Source organism: Strix aluco, chromosome 1 (assembly GCF_031877795.1).
Source record: "Strix aluco isolate bStrAlu1 chromosome 1, bStrAlu1.hap1, whole genome shotgun sequence".
In the NCBI taxonomy this organism is placed as follows: Eukaryota; Metazoa; Chordata; class Aves; order Strigiformes; family Strigidae; genus Strix; species Strix aluco.
Genome location: NC_133931.1, coordinates 143,234,638 through 143,259,158, shown reverse-complemented (window position 1 = coordinate 143,259,158; position 24,521 = coordinate 143,234,638). Strand labels below are relative to the sequence as shown.

At 36.1% G+C, this 24,521-nt stretch overlaps 1 protein-coding gene across 7 annotated transcripts in view; it reads left to right on the top strand.

Annotated features, from left to right (window-relative positions):
• TBC1D5 (TBC1 domain family member 5) overlaps positions 1 to 24,521 on the top strand; it is a 328,963-nt gene that overhangs the window by 229,361 nt on the left and 75,081 nt on the right. For all 7 annotated transcript variants that reach the window (XM_074838561.1, XM_074838552.1, XM_074838516.1 and 4 more), the window contains 2 exons: positions 15,157 to 15,299; positions 21,875 to 21,981. In XM_074838561.1, the coding sequence (XP_074694662.1) occupies positions 15,157 to 15,299; positions 21,875 to 21,981 (250 nt within the window). The remainder of the gene's footprint in view (positions 1 to 15,156; positions 15,300 to 21,874; positions 21,982 to 24,521) is intronic.

The window sequence follows — 24,521 nt, the reverse complement described above, 5'->3', positions numbered from 1 at the left end:
CTCTACCCCATCAGACTGACACTTTCCCCATCTGCATTTGCCAGTTGTAGGAAATGCCAGAGGATTAGGATATCAGGTCCATTCTCAAGCTGCCTAAAAACAATTCTGAAATGTCCCTTAGGCACCTCTCACATTAGCATTGGAAAGTAGCAGGTTCAGAAAAAGATACTTCTCTTTAGAAGTAAGTTAAAATACAGTTTTAAGGAAATAGATCAAAGTATAAAGAGGACAATAGAATTCAAATTAATGTCATTTTGACATATCTGTTATTTCAAATGTATAAACATGCAACGTATTTTCTGCTAGAGAGGCAGAGAGGGATTTTTAGTGTCCCTTTTCTGCCCTGAAATTTCTGAGAAGCATACAGAAAATTCGAACTTGAATTCTTTGCTGGAGGAATGCTTCTGGTTGGTAAAAAACAAATAATACAAAGTACTTTTTTTGGTTTCTGAAATGGAGCACCTGTTTGAGGTAGAGGGAGCTGTAAAATCTGACATATTTTTCATTGTGGCTGGTTTTGGTCCATATGTAACAATAAGTTAACCCAAACCAGTGAATTTTCAGACAAAAATAGGGTCTAGAAGTTCCAGCCAAGTTTGCAGTGCCAAGGATAATCAGAAACCCACATATATGTAGTAGAAAGTTTCTGAAAATACTTAAACCTTTTTAAATAAGATAGAAATGGAGAAGAAGCAGCCCCCACTGTCTCTCTACAACATTGGCTGGACTTGGAACACGAGTCGTTTAAAGCATGGCTTGCTGTAAGACTTGTGCTTTTGGTGCCCATATGGCCAGGCCCAAATGTGTGTCAATGAATGTGTGCCCAACTCTCAGGACAACCCAAACTCTCACATTTCCTATCCCACATTGCCTTGCTGCACAGGCTCAGCCCAGCGCCCACATTGCACACAAATTACCCCTTAGGTCTTCTGTCTTTTTCTCCACAGCTCCTGTGAAAAAGATCCTCACCTGATACTTCTCTTCCAGCTAAATCTTCTGTTCCCTCTTGTCGATCCTTCATGTCTTCTTTCTTTCCTGCATAGTATTTATTTCTCTCTATGCTTCCCTCTTCGAATTATTTTCTTCTTTTATACCCGACCCCCCTCCACATATGAATGTCTACATGCACAGATGGGATTTCTAGGAAAGTCAGTATGTAATTTTCCACAAACAATATTATTTAAAAACAAACTTGATCATCTCAATTTATGCCAAAAAGGGCATAAATGGAAAAAAGGTTTTACTGATTCTTTTTTTCAGCCTTAGAACTATCACTCCATTAGAAGTTGGTATGTCTGATGAGAAGCAAATACAGTCTATCCCTTTTGCCGATAATTTTGTTTTACTGATATATCCCTATTAGTAGTGAGCCGTGTGAGGTGCACACATCATTCTTGTTTTCTTCCATGGACGCTTGTCAGCATGTTTGATGCCCAGATGTCTTGCCAACTAAAATCCTTGCCATTAAATAACAAGTTAAATTTAGTTTAAAATATTACACCTGCTCAGAGTCCTCTGTTTATTTTTATTTCTTTACAATTAATTTTATGGTTTTAAGCAATGTATCTGTCTCCTCACAGTGTGTGAAGGTCTGTACAGATGGAAGATAGTGACCATAAAAGGAAAGCTACCGTTAGGGTAGAGGTAGATGTATTGGAAAAACAGACAAAAAATAGGAATTCTTACTGTTCTTTTTAACAGTATCTGTTGAATTTTTACAGTACTGTGGGTTTTCTTAAAGTTCTGTGCTTCTTAATAACTTCTTACGTAGTGTCATTTTACTGTCATTTCCACAAACTTGGGTTATTGCTTCCTCCTCTCGTGTCCAAAATAGGTAAGCACACTTTCATCAGTTGGCATCCCTGTGCAGCAAGATGCTAATTCTTTAGTGCTTCCTACTCCTTTCAATAAGGACTAACTTGTTGATTCCAACTGTGGACAACTAGTCAAGTTTGGAGTTGCCTTTGATTGCAAACATTTTGATTTTGAGTGACGTGCTGATATAAACACATTTGCGTTAGCTGATTTGCAAGAAATGTTAGAGAAATGGTAAGACTACTGCTATGCTTTCAGGAGGAAAAAAAGGCAACCTTCCGTTATTAATGAATTTTTTAAAGCTTTTACTTGTGTCTCAGAGATGAACTTTTAGAGATGAGCAGTTCCTCTGACCACAAAATGAAAAAAACACTTAAAAAAACCTCTGTTTTTTGACATATAGTTTGTGTTTTAAAAAGATGGCTCAAAAATTGTCAGCTCATGTAGCTGTCAGTTCAGCTGTCCAACGTGACAGTAGTGCTGCCCCACGGTCCCTCTGCTTGGAGATATACATTTCAAGCACACAGTAATATGTAAGTCATAGGTGTATAAAATCATAATAGAGCATTTCATCACGTCTAAATAAGGGTAGGTGCATGCTGTCTGAACAGTTAACTGTTGAAAACATTGAATACAAGACATTTGACACTAATTTTACTGGTCAAATCCTCCCCTGAAAGAAGCCTGCCTTGACAAGCCGTTCACGAGGTACCTTTTGCAGAGAGAGCCTGGCTTGATGGGTCGTTGTATAAGCTACTTGACATTTGTCCCCAGTCAGACCGGATGCCACATGAAAAATTTACTCAGGCACGGGGCTCCCAGGAATAAACATTTCTCTGGTGTTGCTCACCAGGGACTCGGCAAGGTGAGCGGAACTCCAACTTGTCACGGATGCTCTGTTCTGACAAACATAAGTAGATGCTAATGGCTAAATCGTGACAGAATAAAGTCCCACAACCATATGGCTAATTGCCACAACAATATCTTCAGTGTTATTAATCAAGTTTTCATAGTGTGCCATGATAATTGGAATAATTAGAAACAGCATAGGCATTGCTTGCCTCTGCCGCACATACTGCAGACAGGGACCTGGAACAACTGCAATTGCACTTTCTGTGCAGCGTTGTTTAGTGCTTTCCTTTCCAGCAAATACTGTGGTTAATTAATGAATTAGCTGTTTGCCACCAGAGTATTTTATTGCTAGCAGGGCTTCTGCAGGGGCACATAGGTAGCTAAATGAGACCGCTAAGCCCTTGTGTGTCTCCGAAAAGATGCGATATTCCCATAAGGCTGCCACTACACAACACAAAACTTCACCAGTCACAGGTACTTTGTTTCATAAAAGTCCTATTCTTGTAACTAATATGTAAACCATTTTTTAAGTATTTGCAGAAAAGAAAAAACAACTTCAGAATGTGCATTTTTTTGCTTAACAAAAGCAAGTTTAAAAGAAAGCAAGACTCTGGATAACAATGGTGCAATTAACTTACCAGGCAAAAGAAGTTAACTCTTATTTGCCTTACCCTGCTCAATAATGGAATTGGGCTCCAAACTTATATTCTGCCTTTGAACTAAGGTTCTAAATAAAGTGGTGATTCTAACACTGTTACTTACACTAAGCAGCTAAATCATCATTTTGTATGCTACCTATTGGAAGAGACTCACTCGATTCTTATGTTTAGGAGTACGACAGCGGGGAGGAAACGCTTGTTTCCTTGGTGCATGCATCAACATGTAGTTGAGTGGTCACTAAAACTGGCAGATTGATGATGATGACTCCCTTCACTGGATGTATGAAGGCATTTAGCCAGACTAATAGATTGAAATGGACTGCTGCATGTATGGCTTCTGAACAGCTTCTTAATTTAGTTTTAGAGCATACAATAGATGTAATATTGAATTCAGTGATGACATAAATCTTCCCTCCTCATTTTAAAAAATAAATAAATTTCTTCTCTGGAGTGGAGAGCCACAAAGAGATTTTGAACTTTTATATACTTAAGAGGTTTGCAGAAATAAGCCCCCAGTTTAGGTGATAGGTAGGAATTCTGTTCATTTTAGGTTTATTGCTGTTTATTTTTGACTCTAAAGGGGAAAGCATCTCTGAAATAAGTGCATTATACTGCAATGAAAAGGAGTATGTAAAGCCAGGATTCTCTCCCCACTGAGGGCTGCTGAGGCCTGACCCCTGTGGGCAGCACTTCCAAACAGGGACTTTCCAGTAGAGTTCCTTCCTCTACAGAGTTACTGTGAAGTTGGGTGCTCCAGTCATCCATGGAAGATACCCAAACAAAATCCTGGATGCATAGGAAATGATACTTTAAGTAATTACCTGTCTAGTGGGTTTTTACATCTGTTTTGGTGTCCTGTTATCTCTACACATTTTTCTTAACAGTTCATTAGCAAGTAATTAATTTATCTGTGGTGGTCTAGTTTTACCTGTGTTCGTATTCAGCATAATTAGCACAATTTTTCCAAATACTAAAATAACACATCTGCAAAAGGTATGTATAGTAAGATTTTGTTGATGTTAATAAAGTCTTCATTACTAGAGCCTATTTTATTCTGAGCATGGCTGCCAAATAGTTTAATAAGTTTGTTTTCTTCATACAGGAATTTAAATTTCTTATGCTTTAATTGAAAGATTATTAGTTCGTAAAGGCCAGAGTCCTTTTAGTTCACATATGTTTGACGTATATTTATGCAGTTTTATGAGGTAAAGGAGGCAATCTGATACATCATTTAATTAGCTTAAAGTTACCATTTTACTTTATAATGCGTATTCTTGGATATATTGCCATCCTTAATTTTAATACAAAAACCTAAAACTATTAGCAACTGAATTCTCTGTAACACCAAAAAATACCTGTGGTGGAGAAATGGGATTAGAAAAGAAGAGTAACGTAGATTGGTAAACTAGTGATACAGTCACAATAGACATGTTGCCCTGTTTTGAACACAGCGTGTTTTCCAGTAGCAGTTCCCTTGCTGGACATACGCAGATAGCTTCCAAAGAATTTTTAAAAAGTTAAATCTCCTGAAATTTTTAATATGTTTTATCTAGCATACCAGAAAAAAGTTCATTTGTTGTAACATTTCAATACAGAAAGATGGTTCTATTGTGGATTTCAGTTTTTTATGGACACAGAAGACATTTTATTTAATTGTGACAGGGAAGTCTCCAAGATCAAATATAAACTTCATAATATTTTATCAGTACTTATTTGTTTACTTTAGAGCTATTAACAACATTATCTCTCTTCCTTTTATTTTAAAATAGATGTCTTTTTGATTAAGTCTTGTCCAAGTGGATTCTACAGAGAAATGTGGTAACTCTATAGAAGATTTAACAGTATGGGACAGTAAAATGTTATAGATTCCTCTTTTAAAGAGAGATTGTACAAAAGGATCGTTGTCTCTTTTAAACCTACTGCATGCATCTTGAATCAATGGATAAAGCTATTAGCAAACTTATTTTATCATCTTAAGAACTGTGCTTTAATTGCAACACTGAGAGTTGTTTTTCTAATATAATTTCTCCACTTTAAAACCAAATTTAATCATTGCTGTTTAAAGATGGAAAAGTTGGGGGGGTGGAGTTCCTAATTGCTAATAGCTGAGATCAGTAGGAACTTCACTAATTTAGAAGTGCCTCTTTTGTTTCAATAGGTTTATTACAGCAAACAGTGTTTAAAATCATTCACCTGTAATTATTTTTGTTAAAAAAAGAAAATGTTTTTGCTCCTCTGCAGTGATTTTCAAAACAAAATGCACATGCATCAACAGTATTTAGGACTGGAGGTTTTAATTGCATAGAGGCAAAGAGCAGTAAGAGCTCAGTAGGCACATCTTCCAGTTCTTAAATTTTTCTCTTATGAGTGCAGATATTGGTCATTAAATTAGAGTTTTAGATATGTATCAGAGATGAAGTCACATACTCCTTGCACTTAAGGAGTGTTTATCGTTGACTTCAAAGGGTTTTTTTCCGGTAGAATGTAGCCTCCCCCTCTGGTCCTTCTGGTTTATCACCATATTTTTATCACACTAAACCTTGCTTTTTAAATCTGAGTGTTGCCTGAGCTATTTATATTTAGTTGTTTTGCAGGAACACAGCAGTATTGTTCAGTCTTTTTCCTTTGAATAAAAGCATAGTTTAGCCCAGATAATTTCTAAATGAGTCATGGTGTAACAGCTGGACCCTTCTTGTTACTTCTGTATTTTGGCCAACATTTAAAAAATGGGTGCCTCAGCGTTGATCTGTGATATTTGTTGTCAACTTGAAGCATCTTTTTAAAAGATCTTGACAAATGTCTAGAACTTCTGTCCTTTAAAAACTTCAGCAATGGCTGAAACTATGTTAGATATTTCGTTATGATCATTGTTTCTCTAGGTAACTACTGGAATAGAACAGTTTTATCCACCCTTCACAGTAATGAATGGTCAGTAAGTTGTTATAGTCCAGTAACTGGATGTTGTATTTACTACAAACACAGGCTAGCAATGTCAATACAATGCATGTAATACCTGTTAATTACTAAGCCTTTATAAAGTGTTGTGTATGTGAAATAACAAAATTGAAGGATTTTAACTTTTAATGTTTCGGGGGAATGGAAAATAAACTGAATAGTGTACTTTTCTCCCACTGCATAGAGTTTCTTTATATTAAATGCTACATTCCGTGCAAGTTTCTGATCACTTAAAGAGTTACATCCACAATACAGATTTCCACCTAAAGGACCAGTTTCTCCCATCTTCCCTGCTGAAAGAATTGGAAACTTGTTTCTGTTTTCTATTCTAAACACATTCAAGTTCTTAGCTCTGTTTTTGAAGTTTTTGGTGTTACGGAAAAGCCAGTTGCAGACTTCTCTGATACTCATCAAATCAATTTTCAAATCAGTTAACATTCTAATGAGAGAGGGGTTGTTTTTTAGTCTATTCCACAGGCTTGCAGTTTTGTCATATCTGAAAACCAAAATAGTCTCTGAAAATGTTAGAGGGATGAAATGAAAAGCAGAAGTGTCTGTAATCTAACCAAGCCAGTACAGCAAGCTAAAAATGATGGAGATGAGCACTGATAATGAAAACAGTCATTGTGTCTTACAATGTGTTAGGCCGTAATTACTGTTACAAATAAATTTAGATTCAAGCTTCTCCGGAAAAGGACTATTGCAAATTTGATGTGAGACCATTGGCAAAGCCTGCAAATAAAACTACTAGTTTAAAAAACATTTGAATATGCAGAGAAACTAGAATTGTCTAAGACAAAAAAGTCAAAAGCAAGCTGACCCATTAGGTAAAGAAAAAGTGCACCAATTACATGCACATTAAGAACTTGTTTTGGCCAGTCATATTACTGGAGTTTTACATTAAGAAGATCAATCAAATAAATTATAAAATCAGAACAGTAACCCAAGATTACACAGGTTTATAAGTTTAATTATTCTGAATTTCTTCTTTTATAGGACTTTATCAAATAATCTCTGTATCAGATCCAATCTCACATGATATCATTCCAGAATTTTGTAACATCTCATCAGAATTTAAAGATTCAAGTATGGAAAACCACCACATCTTTAGGCAAGTTTCTCCAATAGTCTGCCTGTCATTGGAGGGTTTTTATTTTTCTTTCTGAGGTTAGCATAGAAGGGGAGAACCTCTTGTGGTGATCTTTTGGTGTATATTTTACATGCCTTTTTGCTGGTATGAATTCATGTATCATTTGTCTTCCTCTTGGTGAAGCCATGCTGACCACTCCTGATTATTTTCTTGTCCTTCATGTGCTTGGAAATGGTTTCCAGGATTAGCTTCCTGGAAGCTAATGGTTTCCTTGATCATCTTCCCAGGGATCAAGGTGAGGCTGACTGACCTGTAGTCCCCTGGGTCCTTCTTCTTAACCTTCTTGAAGGTAGGAGTGACATTTGCTTTCCTCCAATCTTTGGACATTCTCCATCGCCATGATTGATCAAAGGTTATTGAGAGTGGCCTCGCAATGACATACTCCAGCTCCCTCAGCATTCATGGATGCATCCCATGGACTTATGTATGTCCAGTTTGCTTAAGTATTCCCTGACCTGATCCTCTTCCACCAAGGGTACATCTTCCTTGTTCCAGCCTTCTTCTCCTTTGTCTCTGGGACCTGGGATTCATGAAAACCAGTCTTGCTAGTAAAGACCAAGGTAAAGAAGGCATTCAAGTAATTCAGCCTTTTCCATGTCCTGTGTAACCAGGTAGCCCGGTTATAGAGTAGAGTAGAAATATTGAGCAGTTTTTTTAAATCGAGGATAGGTTTTAGTGAGTGTGGTTACCAGTAATCCTCTTCATAAAAGTTTTCTAAGAGTTCCTTATCATTGGGGTGTATACAGCAGGGTGAAGTGGCAGGAGAAGTGTACACTTTGCAACTGCTGCATGAAGGAGCAAAATACTTCACTTTTGTCAGCATTAAGTGGATTCCCATAAACACACGTGAAACAGCTTTCAAAACAAGTTCAGAAAAACATGAAAGTGCAACCATCAACACTTAAAACAGTACAACAAGTTAGAACTACATCAGGGACCAAAACCATAGCAACAACATGAAGGAAAATTATCTTCCATCAAGGAGGGGCACCACCACTTCTGGTGAACATGTCCAGAGCACCCAGCAGTAGTTGCTGGTACCACACAAGAAGTTGGCTGTAGGTGGCGAGTAGCAGTAGGTGACAGTGGCAGCCACGGAAAATCTGAAGCCAAGGGCAGTACCAATGCCAAAACAGGTTGCCTAAAGTTAATTAAGAACTGGAACAGAAACCTAGCTAAAGCAGGCTAACGGTTTCAAGAGTTTTATTGTAGAACATTTGATGAAGGACCTGGAGAATAAATCCTATGAGGAGTGATTGAAGGAGCTGGGACTGTTTAGTTTGAGGAAGAGAAGGCTAAGAGGAGACCTCATCACGCTCTTCAGCTACCTGAAAGGACATTGTAGAGAGGTTGGTGCTGGTCTCTTCTCACAGGTGGTTAGTGACAGAACAAGAGGGAATGGCTTTAAACTGCAACAGGAGAGGTTTAGACTGGACATTAGGAGAAAATTTTTCACAGAAAAAGTGGTCAGACAGTGGAGTAGGCTGCCCAGGGAGGTGGTGGAGTCACCATCCCTGGATGTGTTAAAGGGTCGTTTAGATGAGATGCTGGGGGCTATAGTGTAGGGGAGAACCTTGTAGAGTAGGGCTGATGGTTGGACTTGATGATCCCAAGGGTCTTTTCCAACCTGAATGATTCTGTGATTCTGTGATTTCTAAATATATTAAACATTACTGCTATGGAGATGCAATGGCACCTGTTTACTTAAGCACACTGCTACAAATAAGTATATTACAATTGGTCTGACTTAAGACAGCAGTAAGTGCTTTTGCAAAGAAGGATAAATTACAGTAAGGAAGGGGAGATAATTATTAGGAATTCATTTTTTAGAACGAAAAACCTTCTTCAATAGGGAAATGCATAGAGTCTTCCAAAAACAGAAATAATTTTTCTTAAATGCAAAACTGAGTAATCTTTGCCAGTAATCTTAAAGAAATTAAATTAAAAAGGAAATAATCCACATAACTATTAGATGCTCATGTAATTTATTTGTAAAAATAAATTTAAAGGTGTCTATTTTAAAGAGATAATGCTAGTCTGTGTTTGAGAAGGTAATTGCTATAAAAATTTTTCAGGATATGTAGAGCAACAGGAAGTTTCAATAGGACAAATCAAAACCTTTTTCCCCAGTGGAAAGAAGGCAACAAAGTAAACAATGTACAGTATTCTTGTTCATTGCTTATCCTAAATTTGAATAGATTTATATTAATAAATGAGTGTTTATTACCATTATTATTTAATTTTAAATACTTATTTTCTGACAGGAAAACCTATGGTAGAGTTTGAAACCCATATAATCCATAATGTAAATACGTAGTTTCATTTTTATTTGAATTGTTTTCAAACACCATGATTATCTTTGCATAAGGCCCCAGTGTCTAAGCTGTGGAACAGAAAGCCTGTGGATCTTATCATAGTTTTTAAAGTTGAGGGGTTTTTAATATAACTATGTAAAATTTAAAAAATTAATGGAAGTGACCACAAACCAAACCAAATTTGAACCAGAAAAAAAACCCAGACAATAACCTACCTTGTATCCACCCATCAGTAGACCCATGATTTGTGCATTTGGTGAATGATCCACCAGTCTTCAATGCAGCCAGTACAGGGGAAGCTGGATGAAAAGAACACCCTCCATGGGAGTGCAGGACAGGACAATCGCACCTAGATCATGGTCATGCCAAAGCGTGTATGTCGTTCTCTGGCAGAATAGTAGTCTATGTACAAACCTGAAATTATGTAAACAGATAAGACAGGTGTATGCACACACGTAAGAAGACTATTTTTCATATACTTTCTATTATCTCTAAGTCTAAGGAGAAGCAGAATGATTTGTTAGATGCTGGCACACATTTTTCCCTCTTTATCACGCATACTTGTGTACAATCAGCATACACTGCTGGAGATGATGTGGTAGAAATCTCTAATATTTAAATGTTTTACAGCCTAAAGAAAATCTGATCATCTTGTCTGCCATCTCAATTGACAAAGGCCACATAATTTTATGTAATAAATCCAGAATTAATGTTTGAATTTATGGTTGGAGTAAACACATCTTCTAGCAAGATGTCTGTTTTCATTCCTTTCACAAGTAGAGTAAGGCAAAAAATGGAACATATGCTGTAACAATACCTCACTGTACATCCTTTATGGTGGTGTGCATATATTTGGAGATATGCTGTGTGTAAAATTCTCAACATTTCAATCAAACACATCAGAAATTTCTGTAAATCCCTGAAAGCCTGGTGAGCTTTCACATAAATTCTTATACCAGTTCTTTTGCTTTATTGGGATTTCACATGCTTCTTTCTGTTCTGACAAATTGTTGTATTTTAATAAGGTTTTGTTTATTTTAGAAATGTCATTTTGTTAATTGTTACACTTAGCTTTTTTGCCTTTCTTCTCATCTGTGATCATTTAGAGTTTCTCATGCACCATGAGCAGTACTACCCTTCCACAAGACCCTTGTAGAAGAGTAGCTGAAAGAACAAGTTGTGATTATATTTCTGGCATGTTTCCTTCACAGTCTTGCATCGTTTGGAGGTTTTATTAATCTCTTCAGGACATTCCATGCAAAATCCCTGAACTGCATAAAGCCACGGGAGTCTTAATAAAAACAAGATTTATTAAGAAAGGATAGAGAATGCTGGAGAAATGGACTGTGTAACAAGTCTAAGCTGAAATGTTGCTAAAGCTTGATACACAGCCTTCTTCAACTGCAGCCCACCCAGTGCCCTTAAGTTAGAAACATAGATGGCTGAAATCGTAGTGCGGGCATCAAGTCTGCCCAGAGTAGTGCTTAGTGCCTGGCATTGAACTATTTAATTCTTTATCTTCCATATAGCTTTAAGTTATTTTGAAAGTGGTATACAAATGTCGCTCCTCATCCTTTTTACATATCTTATTTTTGAACAAGCAGATCACAGCTCAAGTCTGTCTACCCTTTCTCCTAAATTATTAACCATGACTTTACATAGTAAATTGCACTGGCTACAAATGTTTGCTTGAACATAATTCATGACAGAGTTTAAAGAGACAGAGCTTACGTATCATTTTCTCAGTCAGTAAACAACTGATGTTAATTTTGGCATTTCTCAGCTTCCGAGTGCTTAGTTTTGATAAGATGGTGTTCTTTTCAATAGTTGTGGTCCATTTAAATGATTTTCTTATTTTAAAAAAAGCAGCAAAACTAGCACTGAAAATGAAATTACATCCTGCAAAATCCTACTGACCCTCCTTTTCTCTGGAAGACTCCCACTAGTGAGTCTTGCAAGCACTGGAAGCTAGATAAACAGCATCTTCCACCATCACATTCACTCAGTGGCACTAGGTGTTGCAGGTGGATGATGCACACCTTTGCCATTTCCCATGCAGGAAGGTGCAGCTGGGGTGAAGGACGGCTTGGCAGATGCACTGTTGGGTTGGTGGCAAGAGTTAGGAAGAAACAGAACATACTCTGTGGAAATCTGTACTCTGCTGTGTTTAGGTCAACCAAGGAATTATCAAATTTGGGCATTTTTTTTTAATATACACAGCAAAAAGGAAATACCAGCAACCTTGTTGTTTTGATTCTGGACCTTCTTAATAAAATGCTTGCAGAAAAAAGCTAAACTAAACTGTTTGTATTGCCTCGTCTGTAACCATCTCTTAGGCTTATTTCATTTTTTAAAAGAATTCTCTGCCTTCCAAGAAGAGAGAGAAGATAACCAGCTAAATATATGTAACACATAACATAAGTTAATTTTATTGATGCTCAGAGAATTGTCATGTAAATCTCAGTCAAAATGGTTGTGGTTTTAGTTAAAACTGGTAAGGCTGGATCATTGCCTTATTTAATGTCTTTAGTAGAGCACAGTTTTCTCCTGTTTTCCCTATATTGTAAGGTCATTAATGAATCATTATCTATTGCTAGTAATTAGTGATCTCTTGAGAATATTGGTTTAATTATATAGGAATCATAAGTGGAAGATACAGTTAGATATTCTACAATGTAGGTAGTAGTACCTTGGTGTATTATGGCTTTAAAGAATCTAGGGGGGTTTTTTTGTGGCTTTTAATTGCTAAGTGTGCCTGGTAAAATATGAATTATTGTATTACTGCATGTGATAAAAGGTATACTATTGTGAGCCTCACAGTCTGCAGGTGTAACAGATGTAAGGCAAGATTAACAGGACAGAACAATAATTAAACCACAGACAGCCATCTCAAAAAAAAAAAAAAAAAAGGTTTATCATGTCCAATGTAGTTATTAAGTGTGTGTTAAATTCTCTGCAAATATTTGTAAAAGCAATAAAAATGTGTTAGTTTGAAAGACAGCTTTTCAGTGTGGACACTTACTTTAAGGAACTAAGATCCCTTTTTATGAATATAAAAGCTGGGTGAGGTCCTGCCATATGGCAGCATGGTTCATAGGCAATAGGGTCCTTGGTTTATAGATGCTACGAGCTAAATGCTGCTGAAGGAAATAAGAGAGCAGTTAGTATATATGCATTCACAACAGTATGAATTTCTTACTCCCTTTAAGATGGGAAGGTTCAAATAATTAATGGTAATATTATGGTTGCAAAAGGAAGTCCAGTTGTTCTTCAGCAGTCTGCATCTGTGAAACGTGATACCTCTGGGGACTGAGATTTAATTTTCCCAGGAGAAAATATAAAAGCAGGAGAAAAAAAGGAATGACTTCTGCTTGAGCAGAATAAACCTGCATCTACAAACGATTAACACTGCATAATGAAGTAGTAAAGAAGCAAAAGAGATTTCTAATAAAAGACTAATAACAAATCCCATTACACCATGGTGTATTTTTTCCCTTGAAGTGTATTAGACTTTTAGCAAGGCTTCTGAATGAGATTTGGGTAGTTGCAAGCAAAGTCAGCTCCAGTGCTTCCAGCTTAGTTGAAATTTTTTGCCAAACAGTTTGCGTAACTTGAAAGTTGCGGTTATACAGGTGGGAGGAGTTGTTAATGCAAGTAATAGGCTTCACACAGAGTTTGGGTAATGTTTGTGTCACCATAGGATAATAGTCTCCTGTAGGCTAGGCACTGCAGGGTAATGTGCCGATATATGGTAAAATCCCTTAGATAGAACAGACGTGGTATTAAATGCACTAGCTAAGCCTTGCTTTTGTGTTAACAGTTCTTCTGAGGCCTGAAAATAAGTCCTCATAGGAAAGGGGTTTGATCAAAGTGGGAAATACACAGAATTTGTGTTTTGTCAGAGCTAATATTATGACTTTTATAATTACTATGCTAACATAAAAAGTTAAAAAACCTTAGAACATAAATGTTTGATATAAGGATGAGATGATGCTGTCTTTTGAAATCACGTATTTGCACTTTTAAAAGGGAACATGTCTTGTAAGGGAAAAAATTCTGTGTAGTGATCTCTAAATCTGTAACATGGATGTTTTTGCAGATTATACATATGGTTCCAGTGGCGAGGGAATAAGTTTAGTGAACAAAACCTTAACTCACAAAACAGTCTGTTTGAATTTCTTTTATAAGAGAGGGTCTTTTTGTATAGATTGTTTCTATCTTAAAAGCTTGTGCTCAACTGACGTGTTGGAATTCATTTCTCTAGAAACAAACTTTTATTACTGGAATCAGGAAAAAAAACAGATGCCTTAAACCAACAATGAGTTCTGGGACAAAAGTGGTTAAACATGAATTCTTACAAGAGAAACTAATCTTGATGAAATTTCTAGTTGCCTTTTTAGAAATTTTTCTGAGTTTTAAAGAATGACTTAATTTGCTTAGCAGAAATTTGCAATCAATCTTTTCTTGCCACTGAATAAACAGATTCCACATGCGTAGCAATTTGCATATCCCAGCTAAAAATGTAATTCATTATTTTTAAGTCCATTTCATAATAACTATTTCAGGATTAATGTTACTAAGTATTTTTTAGCTCTTTCAAATCTAACCTAAGATAATCCTACCTAAAAAGGTACAAAGCTAACAGGTCTGTTCTGGAATAGGAAAGGGAAGTACCTTTCCTGAGGTCAGCAAGTAAGTCAGTGTAAGAGCCAGAACTGGAAATAAGAAGTCTTGAGAAATAATTTTTTTCTATTGCACCTCAAGCTTTCAGCCTCAAGAAAATACTGCATTTATTAAGACAGATTTTCACATTTTGCTAGGTATTAAAACAACACAGATATGAACAGGAATTAATGCTATAGTCTACATGCAGATTATCACTAAATCTGATAAAGATTTAAATAGGGTTTAATCAAAATATCATCCATAGCATATTTTACATGAAGCTGCAAACACTGTCATCAATACGAGGAGGAAGCCTCTTCTTGTTTGGCATCTGCTTCTGAACTGGCTTTCACTTGACTGGGCTTTTCAGGGCTTCTCCCTCCTGTTTTTGGTGTTCCAGGCTATTCTTGCATAACATTTTCTCCCTTTCATCTTAGATCACTATCACATTAAATGCTCAAAAATATGGTATATAGGATTGATATGTTTTGTCCTTTGAGGTTCACCTGCATAATAATATGAGTCGGTTAAGCTTCTACAGTCTGTAACGTATCACTTCTTTAATGTAGATGCAGTAACATTCTCACAAATACAATTAGTTTTGTGGTTATCACAGATCTTCATGCTTTGCAAAATTTTCTGGTAAAATGTTTTAGATTGTAATTGATCCTGGGATATGTATCCTGACTTTACCATACTTGGCAAAACAGAGAAATACCAATCATGTTTTTTTCTTTTTTTTCAGGCGATGGGTAAGGCTTCTGTTTGGACGTGAATTCCCGCTTCAGGACCTTCTGGTTGTCTGGGATGCTCTATTTGCTGACAGTATCACCCTGAATTTAGTTGACTACATTTTTGTAGCCATGTTGTTATATATTAGAGATGCCTGTAAGTATCAATTATCTTAAGATCTTTTAAACAGAATGCAAACCTATTTTTCAAAGAAAAAGAGGACTTAAGAAATGTTAAATTTCATTGTGACTTTTTTAATATACTGAAAATCATTCCAAATGCTAGGAGAGGAGCCATTTATTACCAGGCGCTTTCCGCTGTATTTATGAAACAAATTGTATCTTGGAGTTAAATGCAGGTTTGTTTTCTGAGTACTTCTGTGTTTTTATATGGAGTTGCAGATTTTATGTGCAGTATGTATAGAGCTCCACCTTCTGACCAAGCTCGTGAATTGAGTAAAGCCTCCCTTTGACACTGGAAATATTTTTATGCTGTTCTGCTGTGAGAAATGTGAAAATGCACAAGACAATGACTCATAATTTTTGAAGATATATCTTGAAGGAAATGTAAATGCAGAGATGAGTAACAATTACAAAATATGTTTATTTTATGCAAGAGTGGCATCTTTAAAAAATCATCATTTCATTTTGTTGTATTTTAGTATGCCTGAAATATACGCAAAGGTGAATTCCTATGGGCTAGTGATTACCAATATATAAATTAAGTTGGGACAAAGGAGAAATCACAAAAATATTATAAGCTTATATAATTGTGAATGGGAGGGGGAAGATATGTAATGATTATCTGAGGCATTTATTTCTGTCCTGTCATATTTTGCAGAAAAATTCTGTATACAACTTTGCCGCAACAAAGTATGTGTTTTGCAGCAAGGTGCATGTCTGTCACTAAATATATAAATTCCATAGCATGCTGTTCAGAGTTAGTTGTACACAATCTGTAAGCTTTAGGTTATAACAAGGTCACATATTTGACACAATTTTTTATTCTAGGATACATAAAGTTTTCAACATCTGTGGTTCCTATTTTAGGGCCCAATCTTGAAAACATAATGTGCATGTACTTTACACGTACTGTCGTTCCACTACCTGCCTTCATGTGGTTTTTTAATTACTTTTTAATAAACATGCAGCATATAGAGCTACCATACATTGCTCTCAAAAAGTGGACATTTAATTCAGTTTAGAGGTTTCAAAATTAATGCTGCTGTTTCAGGATGATCTGATTCCAGGTTATTATGTTCTGCAATCTAAATCTGTCTTGTTCATGTGCAGTAAACCGAAATAATCTTAAAATTTTTGGTATAGATCTGTAGTGCAGATGCATGGAAAAATGTTTCTTAACATTGGTATTTTATTTTGTGTTATTGTTTCCCTTAAAAAAAAAAACAAAAAAAACCAAAAAAAACCACTTCTGAACTGTGTTTGTAATCACCGTATCTCTTCTTGGAGAGAGAAGGTTGTTTTGGGTTTGTTTTGCTTTGTGGTGTGCTCATGTTCAAGTATCACTAAGAGGTAACTAAAAATGTGAGCTAAAGATGTGTTCTAGGCATCTGTATGAAATCAGTCACCCTCTTTTCTCCAAAATCCCCAGGCTCAGTAAATAGAGTAGTAAATAACTTTAAAGAGGACTACATTTGCCCAAATGAGATGCAAAGTCATCTCATCAGGACAGCTATTACTTCATACATATACTGGTTTTGTAACAAGTAACCTTTTGTTCTATAGTTGGACTTAGTTAGTTACTCTAAGCATAATAGAATAGTGAAACAAAATACCCAGTCATAAATACTGTAAAGTTGAATATATTTTCAAAGTCAGGCTCAAACTATAGTGATTTCTACAGTTCTTGATTTGGTAAAAGAAAGCTTTTCTTACTTATCTGTAATAGAAAAATTTTCCATTTTTCCTCATTCTTTTATTGCTAATAATATTTGAGCTTTGAATGGAGTTCAAAGTTCTGTTGTAATATTTTTTTAAAAATTTTCAAATAAAATTACTTTCTAAAAGCTTCTCTTTATTTGGTGAAAGGAAATGTTCAAAACAGGTGATGATGTTAATCATCTATAAATAAACCGTCTGGAAATTTTCCGTTTAAAAACTTTGAAACAATAGGAATAATAGTAGAGCTCCTAAGATATTATGTTATAAAAATGTCAAACATAAGCAATGATAATAGTACAGCACTGAAAGCATTTGAAAGTTTAAAAATTATGCCAATTCTTTTATACCAACACATTTGGGGATGGAGGAGAAGTTGCTGGTTTGGGAATTGATCAGGTTTTTTCTGTGTTCTATTATGATGTTCTCAAGGACATGATTTTAAGTATGATTTCTGTTATATTTTTCTTTTTTATTTTAGTTTTAAAATCCTCTGTTACTCAAACGATATATTATTCAGGGAGAAGGGAGACTTTAGATTATTGTTTATAAATTTTAAGAGATTACAGATACATAATCATGTACACAGCCATTCTGTAAACTGGTCTATTCAGTTTTACATCTGTATCCAAGCAGAGCTTTATTCGTGGAGTAATAATCCTCACAAGCCAAGTGTAGGGTTGTGTACCAAACTTATCTGTCAGTTTTAATAAATTATTTTCTGGGTTTCTTTGGGAAAATTAATGCAAAACAACGGGTTTTTTTAAATCTGTCAAATCAGAAGCATGAATATGTTACTTCTTTTTCACCAGTATGGATGTATGTGCAATTGTTGATGAAATCAGAATTGAGGGGAGTGTGCGGTGCAAAAATATGTCCTCCCGTTCAAGGAGAACAAAAATGAACCAACCTGGAAGACCTGTCTATATTTTGCATAGTAACCTAAACATCATTATTGCACCAGGATCTAATTTTGACTGATCAGTGTTAGAATAAGTGTATTTTTGTCATGTTCCTACTTGAAGACTAGCTATGGCCATTGTTAGGATATATTTTTTCTTATCAAAAAGTGCTCTGAATATTTTGAGGGAAATAAAGGAGCCACAGCCTCTTCTTAGAGAGCTGATTTGTTATTTTTGTTGTAGTGCAAGATGTTCATATTATCTGTTATTATTTAGGACCTACCAAAGAGAATATAGGCATGTGAAAGCAGCAGGAGGAAGTAGTCCCACCCTTCCTGGATTAGGAAGTCATCAGGATACAGGATTGGTGGTATTAAACATTAAACTCTTAGGAAATGACATGTGGCAGAAAATTAGGACTTTGTTGAGGACAGGTACAGTTAGTTTACATGTTTTCCGCCATTATTATTGCTGCTTGCGTCCAGGAATGGTTATCGGACCAACAGGGAAAAGCCAGTCTCATCTAAAGCAGAAAGGAGAAAGCAATTTGATGTTCCTCTGAGCACTGCATAACAAATATTAAAAGGCTTTCTCTATGTAGAGGAGTTCCGCTACTCCTTTCCATAGAAATACCAATAGCATTCTTCTTTGGAGAAGTCAGAACTTGTTGTTCACAATAAAAGTTGGATCCAAATGTGACTCTTGCCAAGCCAATTAGTGCAGAAAAAGCACAGGTACAGAAGCACCAAGCTGATTACAAGGCAGCTGGGCATGGTGTAAGATACTTCACCACTGAACTTCAGCACCATCCAGCTACTGCTGAGACTGGATAAATTCGTATTGCAGCAAATCTTCTTCCAAAAACTGTATCCTACAGTTGATTCTTATAAATCCTTTTAACTCTGATATACATATTCAGAGATGGGGTGTTTGGTTTGTTTTACTGCTATTTTGTCTGTCATTTTTAAGAAAACTGCCACTCTGTTGGATAATATTATACATTTGGTCCTGAAGAGACAAGAATCATAAAATTATTTTGGACTGGAAGGGACATTCAAGGATTGTCTAGTCTAATCCTCTGCCATGGGCAGGGACATCTTTCACTAGACCAGGTTGCTCAAAGCCCCATCCAGCCTGACCTTGAACATTTCCAGGGAGGGGGCAGCCACAGCTTCTCTGGACAACCTGTTCCAGTGTCTCACCACCCTCATCTTAAAGAATTTCTTCTTATGTCTAATCTAAATCTGCCCTCTTTCAGTTTAAAAGTGTTGCCCCTTGTCCTGTCACTACAGGCCCTGGTAAAATGTCTCCTCTGTCTTTCTTATAGCCCCCTTAATAGATTGAAAGGCTGCTATAAGGGCTCCCTGGAGCTTTCTCTTCTCCAGGCCAAACAACCCCAACTCTCTCAGCCTGTCCTCATAAGGGAGGTGTTCCAGCCCCCTGATCATCTTTGTGGCCTCCTCGAGCTCAAGCAGGTCCATGTCCTTCTTAAGTTGGGGGCCCCAGAGCTGGACACAGCACTTCAGGGGGGGTCTTACAAGAGCAGAGTAGAGGGGGAGAATCCCCTCCCTCGACCTGCTGGTCACATTTCTCTTGATGCAGCCCAGGATACAGGTGGCTTTCCAGGCTGCAAGCGCGCGTTGCCAGGTCACGGGCAGCATACAGATCACTCTGAAACGAAGGGTACCAAGAGGTATTTCAGCAAAGTAATCCCTTTAACCCAAGGCTCCCCAGCAAATAGAGCACCTGCATCAATGTTCTCTCCTGTAAAGATTTCTGCATGAAAAGGGGACAGCTGAATATGTGGAGAAAACCCTAAAGATAAAATAAATGCAAAAGTTAGCAGGACTTCCTCATTAAAGTGTTGGAGTTTTTTTAACTTTCTTTGAATGGTAAGGTTTCATTTTAAAATTTAACTTTTAGGGATCAGAAGGGACATAGGTCATTGCCAAACAGTTTGATTTTTTTTTCCATTATTCAATTGCTTCACTATTATACATTTCAAAAAATTAGCAATTAGAGTAAATGTCTTGTGGTTGAAAATATAATTTTTTTGTCAGGGGTCAAGTCTGCACCATTAAAATAAATTAGCTTTTTTAATATTTGCTTTTCTCTATACCTGTAAGATAACAAAGAACTCTTCCAGGAAAAAATAAGAAAAGGATCATTTTAACCCATTTTACATTGCAGAATAGAACACATACTGATCTGTTCAAAAGAGAAATGTGTTGGTCTTACTGCCTATCATTTATAAAGGTATTTAGAATTTACTATCAATTTTCAGTATTTTTATTTGCTTTGGTAAAAAGGCATCATGATCATAACTGTAGTACAGTATCTTAAATATGATTTACGTATGAGAGTTTGATTGGGTATGTACTATGTGGTGCTTGTATTATACTCCTCTGAAAGAAATCTGACGGAGACCATTGTATTGTGTTCATTATGCCAGCTTTGTGACTTCAAGAAGAAAAAACAGGTACCTGAATATGAACAAGAAAAACAAAGGGTAGGAAAAAGAACAGGCAGAACAGATAAAGAATGAGTAGGATAAGTGAGTGCTTTACAAATGAAAGCAGATGTATGAAATTACAAGCTGTCGGATCAGCAACGGAAATGAAGATGATAAAGTGGTTCCCTACACAGATTATAATTATTCATTTTGCCCAGTCCTGCATCTTTTCCCCATAATCCTCTTGTTGAGGGAGGAAAGGTACAGGAGGATATGAGGCTTATTCACATGAAAGAAAAGAAGCAAAACATTTAAATCTTTCTGTCTGCAAAACAGTCCTTTATTTTGCGTTTTATTGATTCAAAATAATTTTGTGTTTGCAGTGATCCTTTCTGGTGTAGAGGCCTGATTAATTAAAAGTATCTGTTACTACAGCTAAAGTTCTCAGAATAGTAAAGTTTGTTAAAAATTTATTTACAATTACTACTGTTGGAGGCTGTCTTTATGTTGCAGAGTGCAAGCATCATTAACAGGCATTGCTTTGACAGCTGTGGCAGATGGATTGCCTGGATTTAGATGGTACAAAAGAAATGAAGTAGTTTACATAGACCTGCCTGAAAAGATGTCTTTAATAATTGCACTCATAATTAGATTGATTTGGGGGAAAAAAAAAACCACCAAACAGAAGACAACAACAATAAGCAAAGAGCCACAGAGTACACTTACATAGATTCAGATAAAATCAGGCACAATTATAACAAAATTTTCCTGAATAAGTAAAAAATTCTAATAAAGTGAATGGTATATTATATTTCTAAGTATTTATGAAATTAAAATCTAACCTTTTCCCCTTTTCCTGAACATTTCATGAATAGTTTCCAGTTTACGAGAAAACAAGGAGTTGTTGACATCATTTTATGTATGTGTATAGGTATTTGTATGGGCATGTATATGTACATAAGAACAACATAAAAGATATTTCAGCAAAGAATTGTCATAGTGGAGGAAAGTTTCATAAAAGCAGGACCAAAGGTAAAATTTATCTCATAAATTAGCATACTTTAATTTAGGTGTCTGCAGATGAGTGTCTGAAAAGTCAGTGTCCATTTCAGAGTGTAGGACTAGTTCTTCAAGGTCCACTGACTGTATTGCCCTGACCTCCACTAACTCAGGCAGGCTTTAGGTGCACAGCTAGAGATCTAAATTTAGGCATCTAAATCTGGAGCTAACATAAATGTCTATGACATAAAGTCAGTGGTAGGTTTAGCATTGTCCTTAATGGTATTGGACCAAGCGTGGTCATGAAGCTTGATTATGCAATATCTTCTTTTACTCTGAGCAACTGCTTGAATTCCAGGAGACTTAATGTTGGAAAAGACAGCTGAATCTGAACTGCAATGAATCTACTGGAAAGGGTACTGTTTTGGAATATCAAAACAAGATAGTAATTTTTCTTCTTTTTTTTTCTTTTCATTGCAGTGATTTCAAGTAATTATCAGACCTGTTTGGGACTTCTGATGCATTATCCACCTATTGGAGATGTTCACTCCCTTATCCTAAGAGCACTTTTTCTCCGAGATCCAAAGGTGAGATACTCACTTTGTAAATACAGGGAATAAATCTCTATAATAAAATGTTCTAAATACTGTGAAGTTAAAAACAACCTACATTTTGGGGATTAAATTGTAGTTTCAAGTTTCTTCTTACCTGACAAAAAAGCTGAAGGAAAGAGTTGATAACCAAGAGTAGAATCAAGTTCCTTTACTCTTTAAAGGATGCTATCCTACTACTTTCCTGAAGTTACCCAGGAGCTCTGGTAACTGCAGATGTTAATGCTCTTTAGAATATCTTTGCTTGGTAATCTGCACAAACATCTTTCATAATAAAGTATACTTTTGAGGGAAACAGGAATATTTTATATAATATCCTAGTAAGTTGTATAGAAAGTGTTATGCAGTTTCATCTGTAAGACCTTTTCCATGGGATTTCTGTAGATTAATCACTGTTAATCCGTAAAGCACTACCCCCACCCAATATCTAAGAGTTATATGATGGTTTTCAATTAAAATCACTGTTAATCCTTAAAGCACTACCCCCACCCAATATCTAAGAGTTATATGATGGTTTTCAATTAAAAATGAGAGTCTGCTGTTACAGGCCAAAAAGATTCACATGAATAAAATGTATACATTCATAAATTTTATGTTACATATTAACTAGCATACAGTTTCTGATACCTATACTAAAAAAAGTGAACCTCTTGCTGTTTTAGAATGGCATGTGTATATGTGTGGATATAACACAGCAGATATCCACAGTATAGTGGATAAAGTATTTGAGATGAAGCTGTACACAGTAATCTTTGCAGCACTCAGATCTTTGACAGATAGCGGAATTTGTGCTGCTGGTTTTGAACTGTCTCTGTGCATGTCCCATTAGTAGGCTGCCAGTGAAAAGTCTGATTTCCCTCATCTTCTTGATGCACGTCACCTTTGAAAGTGAAAAATTCATCACTTCTGCACTCTGCCTTCTGCAAAATTTCATTCAGTACCAGTGTTTACACTTTTATGGATTAAGAAAAAAATTGTCTCTTTGTTTTATATCAGTTTTTTGAAGAAATCTGCATCCTTACAGCTGCTTTCTTCATTCCTCTTGGGCAGAAAGATTTCTTTCATGACAAGAAGTAAAGTATATCATCTTTTCAGTGTGTAAGAAAGTTTGTAATGTTAGATCTCAGGAATCTTTCTTAGGATTTCGGCAGCAGTCTGTGAAATCAGACCACCCAGCATTTTTTTATGTACTCTCTTAGCAAACAAGATAGAAGTATTTTTTTTGAGGGAAGATACAGAGGGAGGAAAATGGTGCTAAGATATTAAGCTAAATCCAGTATGTAATTTGTCATTTATTGAAGGTATGTGTTAAAAGATAGAATAATTACAAATTATTCAGCTGTCCTCCAAAGCATCCTAGGCAGTATACAAGATACCCTGCCTACCAGCTGGAAGGGACAAAAATAAACCACCAACTTCCCATGAAAGAAGCTTGATCACTACCCTTCTCCTGACACTCTTGTCTCCAACAGAATGAAGTTGTCAGGTGCATAAGGCCTCAGTGTCCTGTTAATTAACATTCTCAGGTGTGCCTTGAACACCTTTCAGAAAAATACTGGCTGTAGTTCCTACCGTGTCTTTCAGGTAGTTCTCACTTTCACTCAGGTGAATGAGTACTTAAAACTTTTTCATGCAAAGACTGCCAGCTGTTTTGTCAATTGAAATATGATTAATTACAGTTGTTCCTCATTTTTGAGCTGCACTTATCTGCTTGGGAAATACTCTGAAGGTTAGGAAGCTGGGATTTCCAGAGAAAGAGGAGCCCTAAGGGACTCCTAGCCACTTCTCATTTTACATTGGGTCTTTGGGTTGAGACTGCATAAACAGATCTGGACTTGTTACAGTAAGGAAGTTAAAATGTTCTAAAAGATCACTCTAAAAGAAAAAATAGCTCCTGGTCTGAGAAAGAAATGTATTTTCAGTGCTGTGACTTGAGTACCTGTTTCTTATCTTTCCCTAGGTATGATTTTAACTTTCACTTATGTAGCTTTAAGCATATGTTGGTTCAATCCAACGTGTTTCTGAAATGGAAGTCTTGTTAGTAAGACCTACACATAAAAATTTTCCAAGTCTGTCAGAATTTTTCATTACACAGAATGAAAGGGAAGACTCAACAAGACATGATAGGTGCTGTAGGAGTCTAAAGTCAGTACACAGATTATATACCAACACAAGTTGATACCTCACAATTATGATACTTTTTTTTTGCTATCTGCATAAAGATAATTCAGTTTACCTTTATTCCCTGAGCAGATAAAAGGAGGCTGAAAGAAAAGACAAGGAGATTTTAGTCAGTAGTGTAACTTGTAAGTGATGATTAGCAAATTCAGTGCTTAATGATTTTTCTTCCTCCTTTGATGTTTTCCTGTGCATTTCTCCATCACCAGCTTCTAGTTTCTAATGGGAAATTACATTTGTTCAGTGCAATTTAAATCTCCTAAGCCAGGGCTGAGTTACTCTGTGTGGCATTTCTTCCAAGATTTCACTTGGGTTTTAATATGTGAAGTCCGGGAACT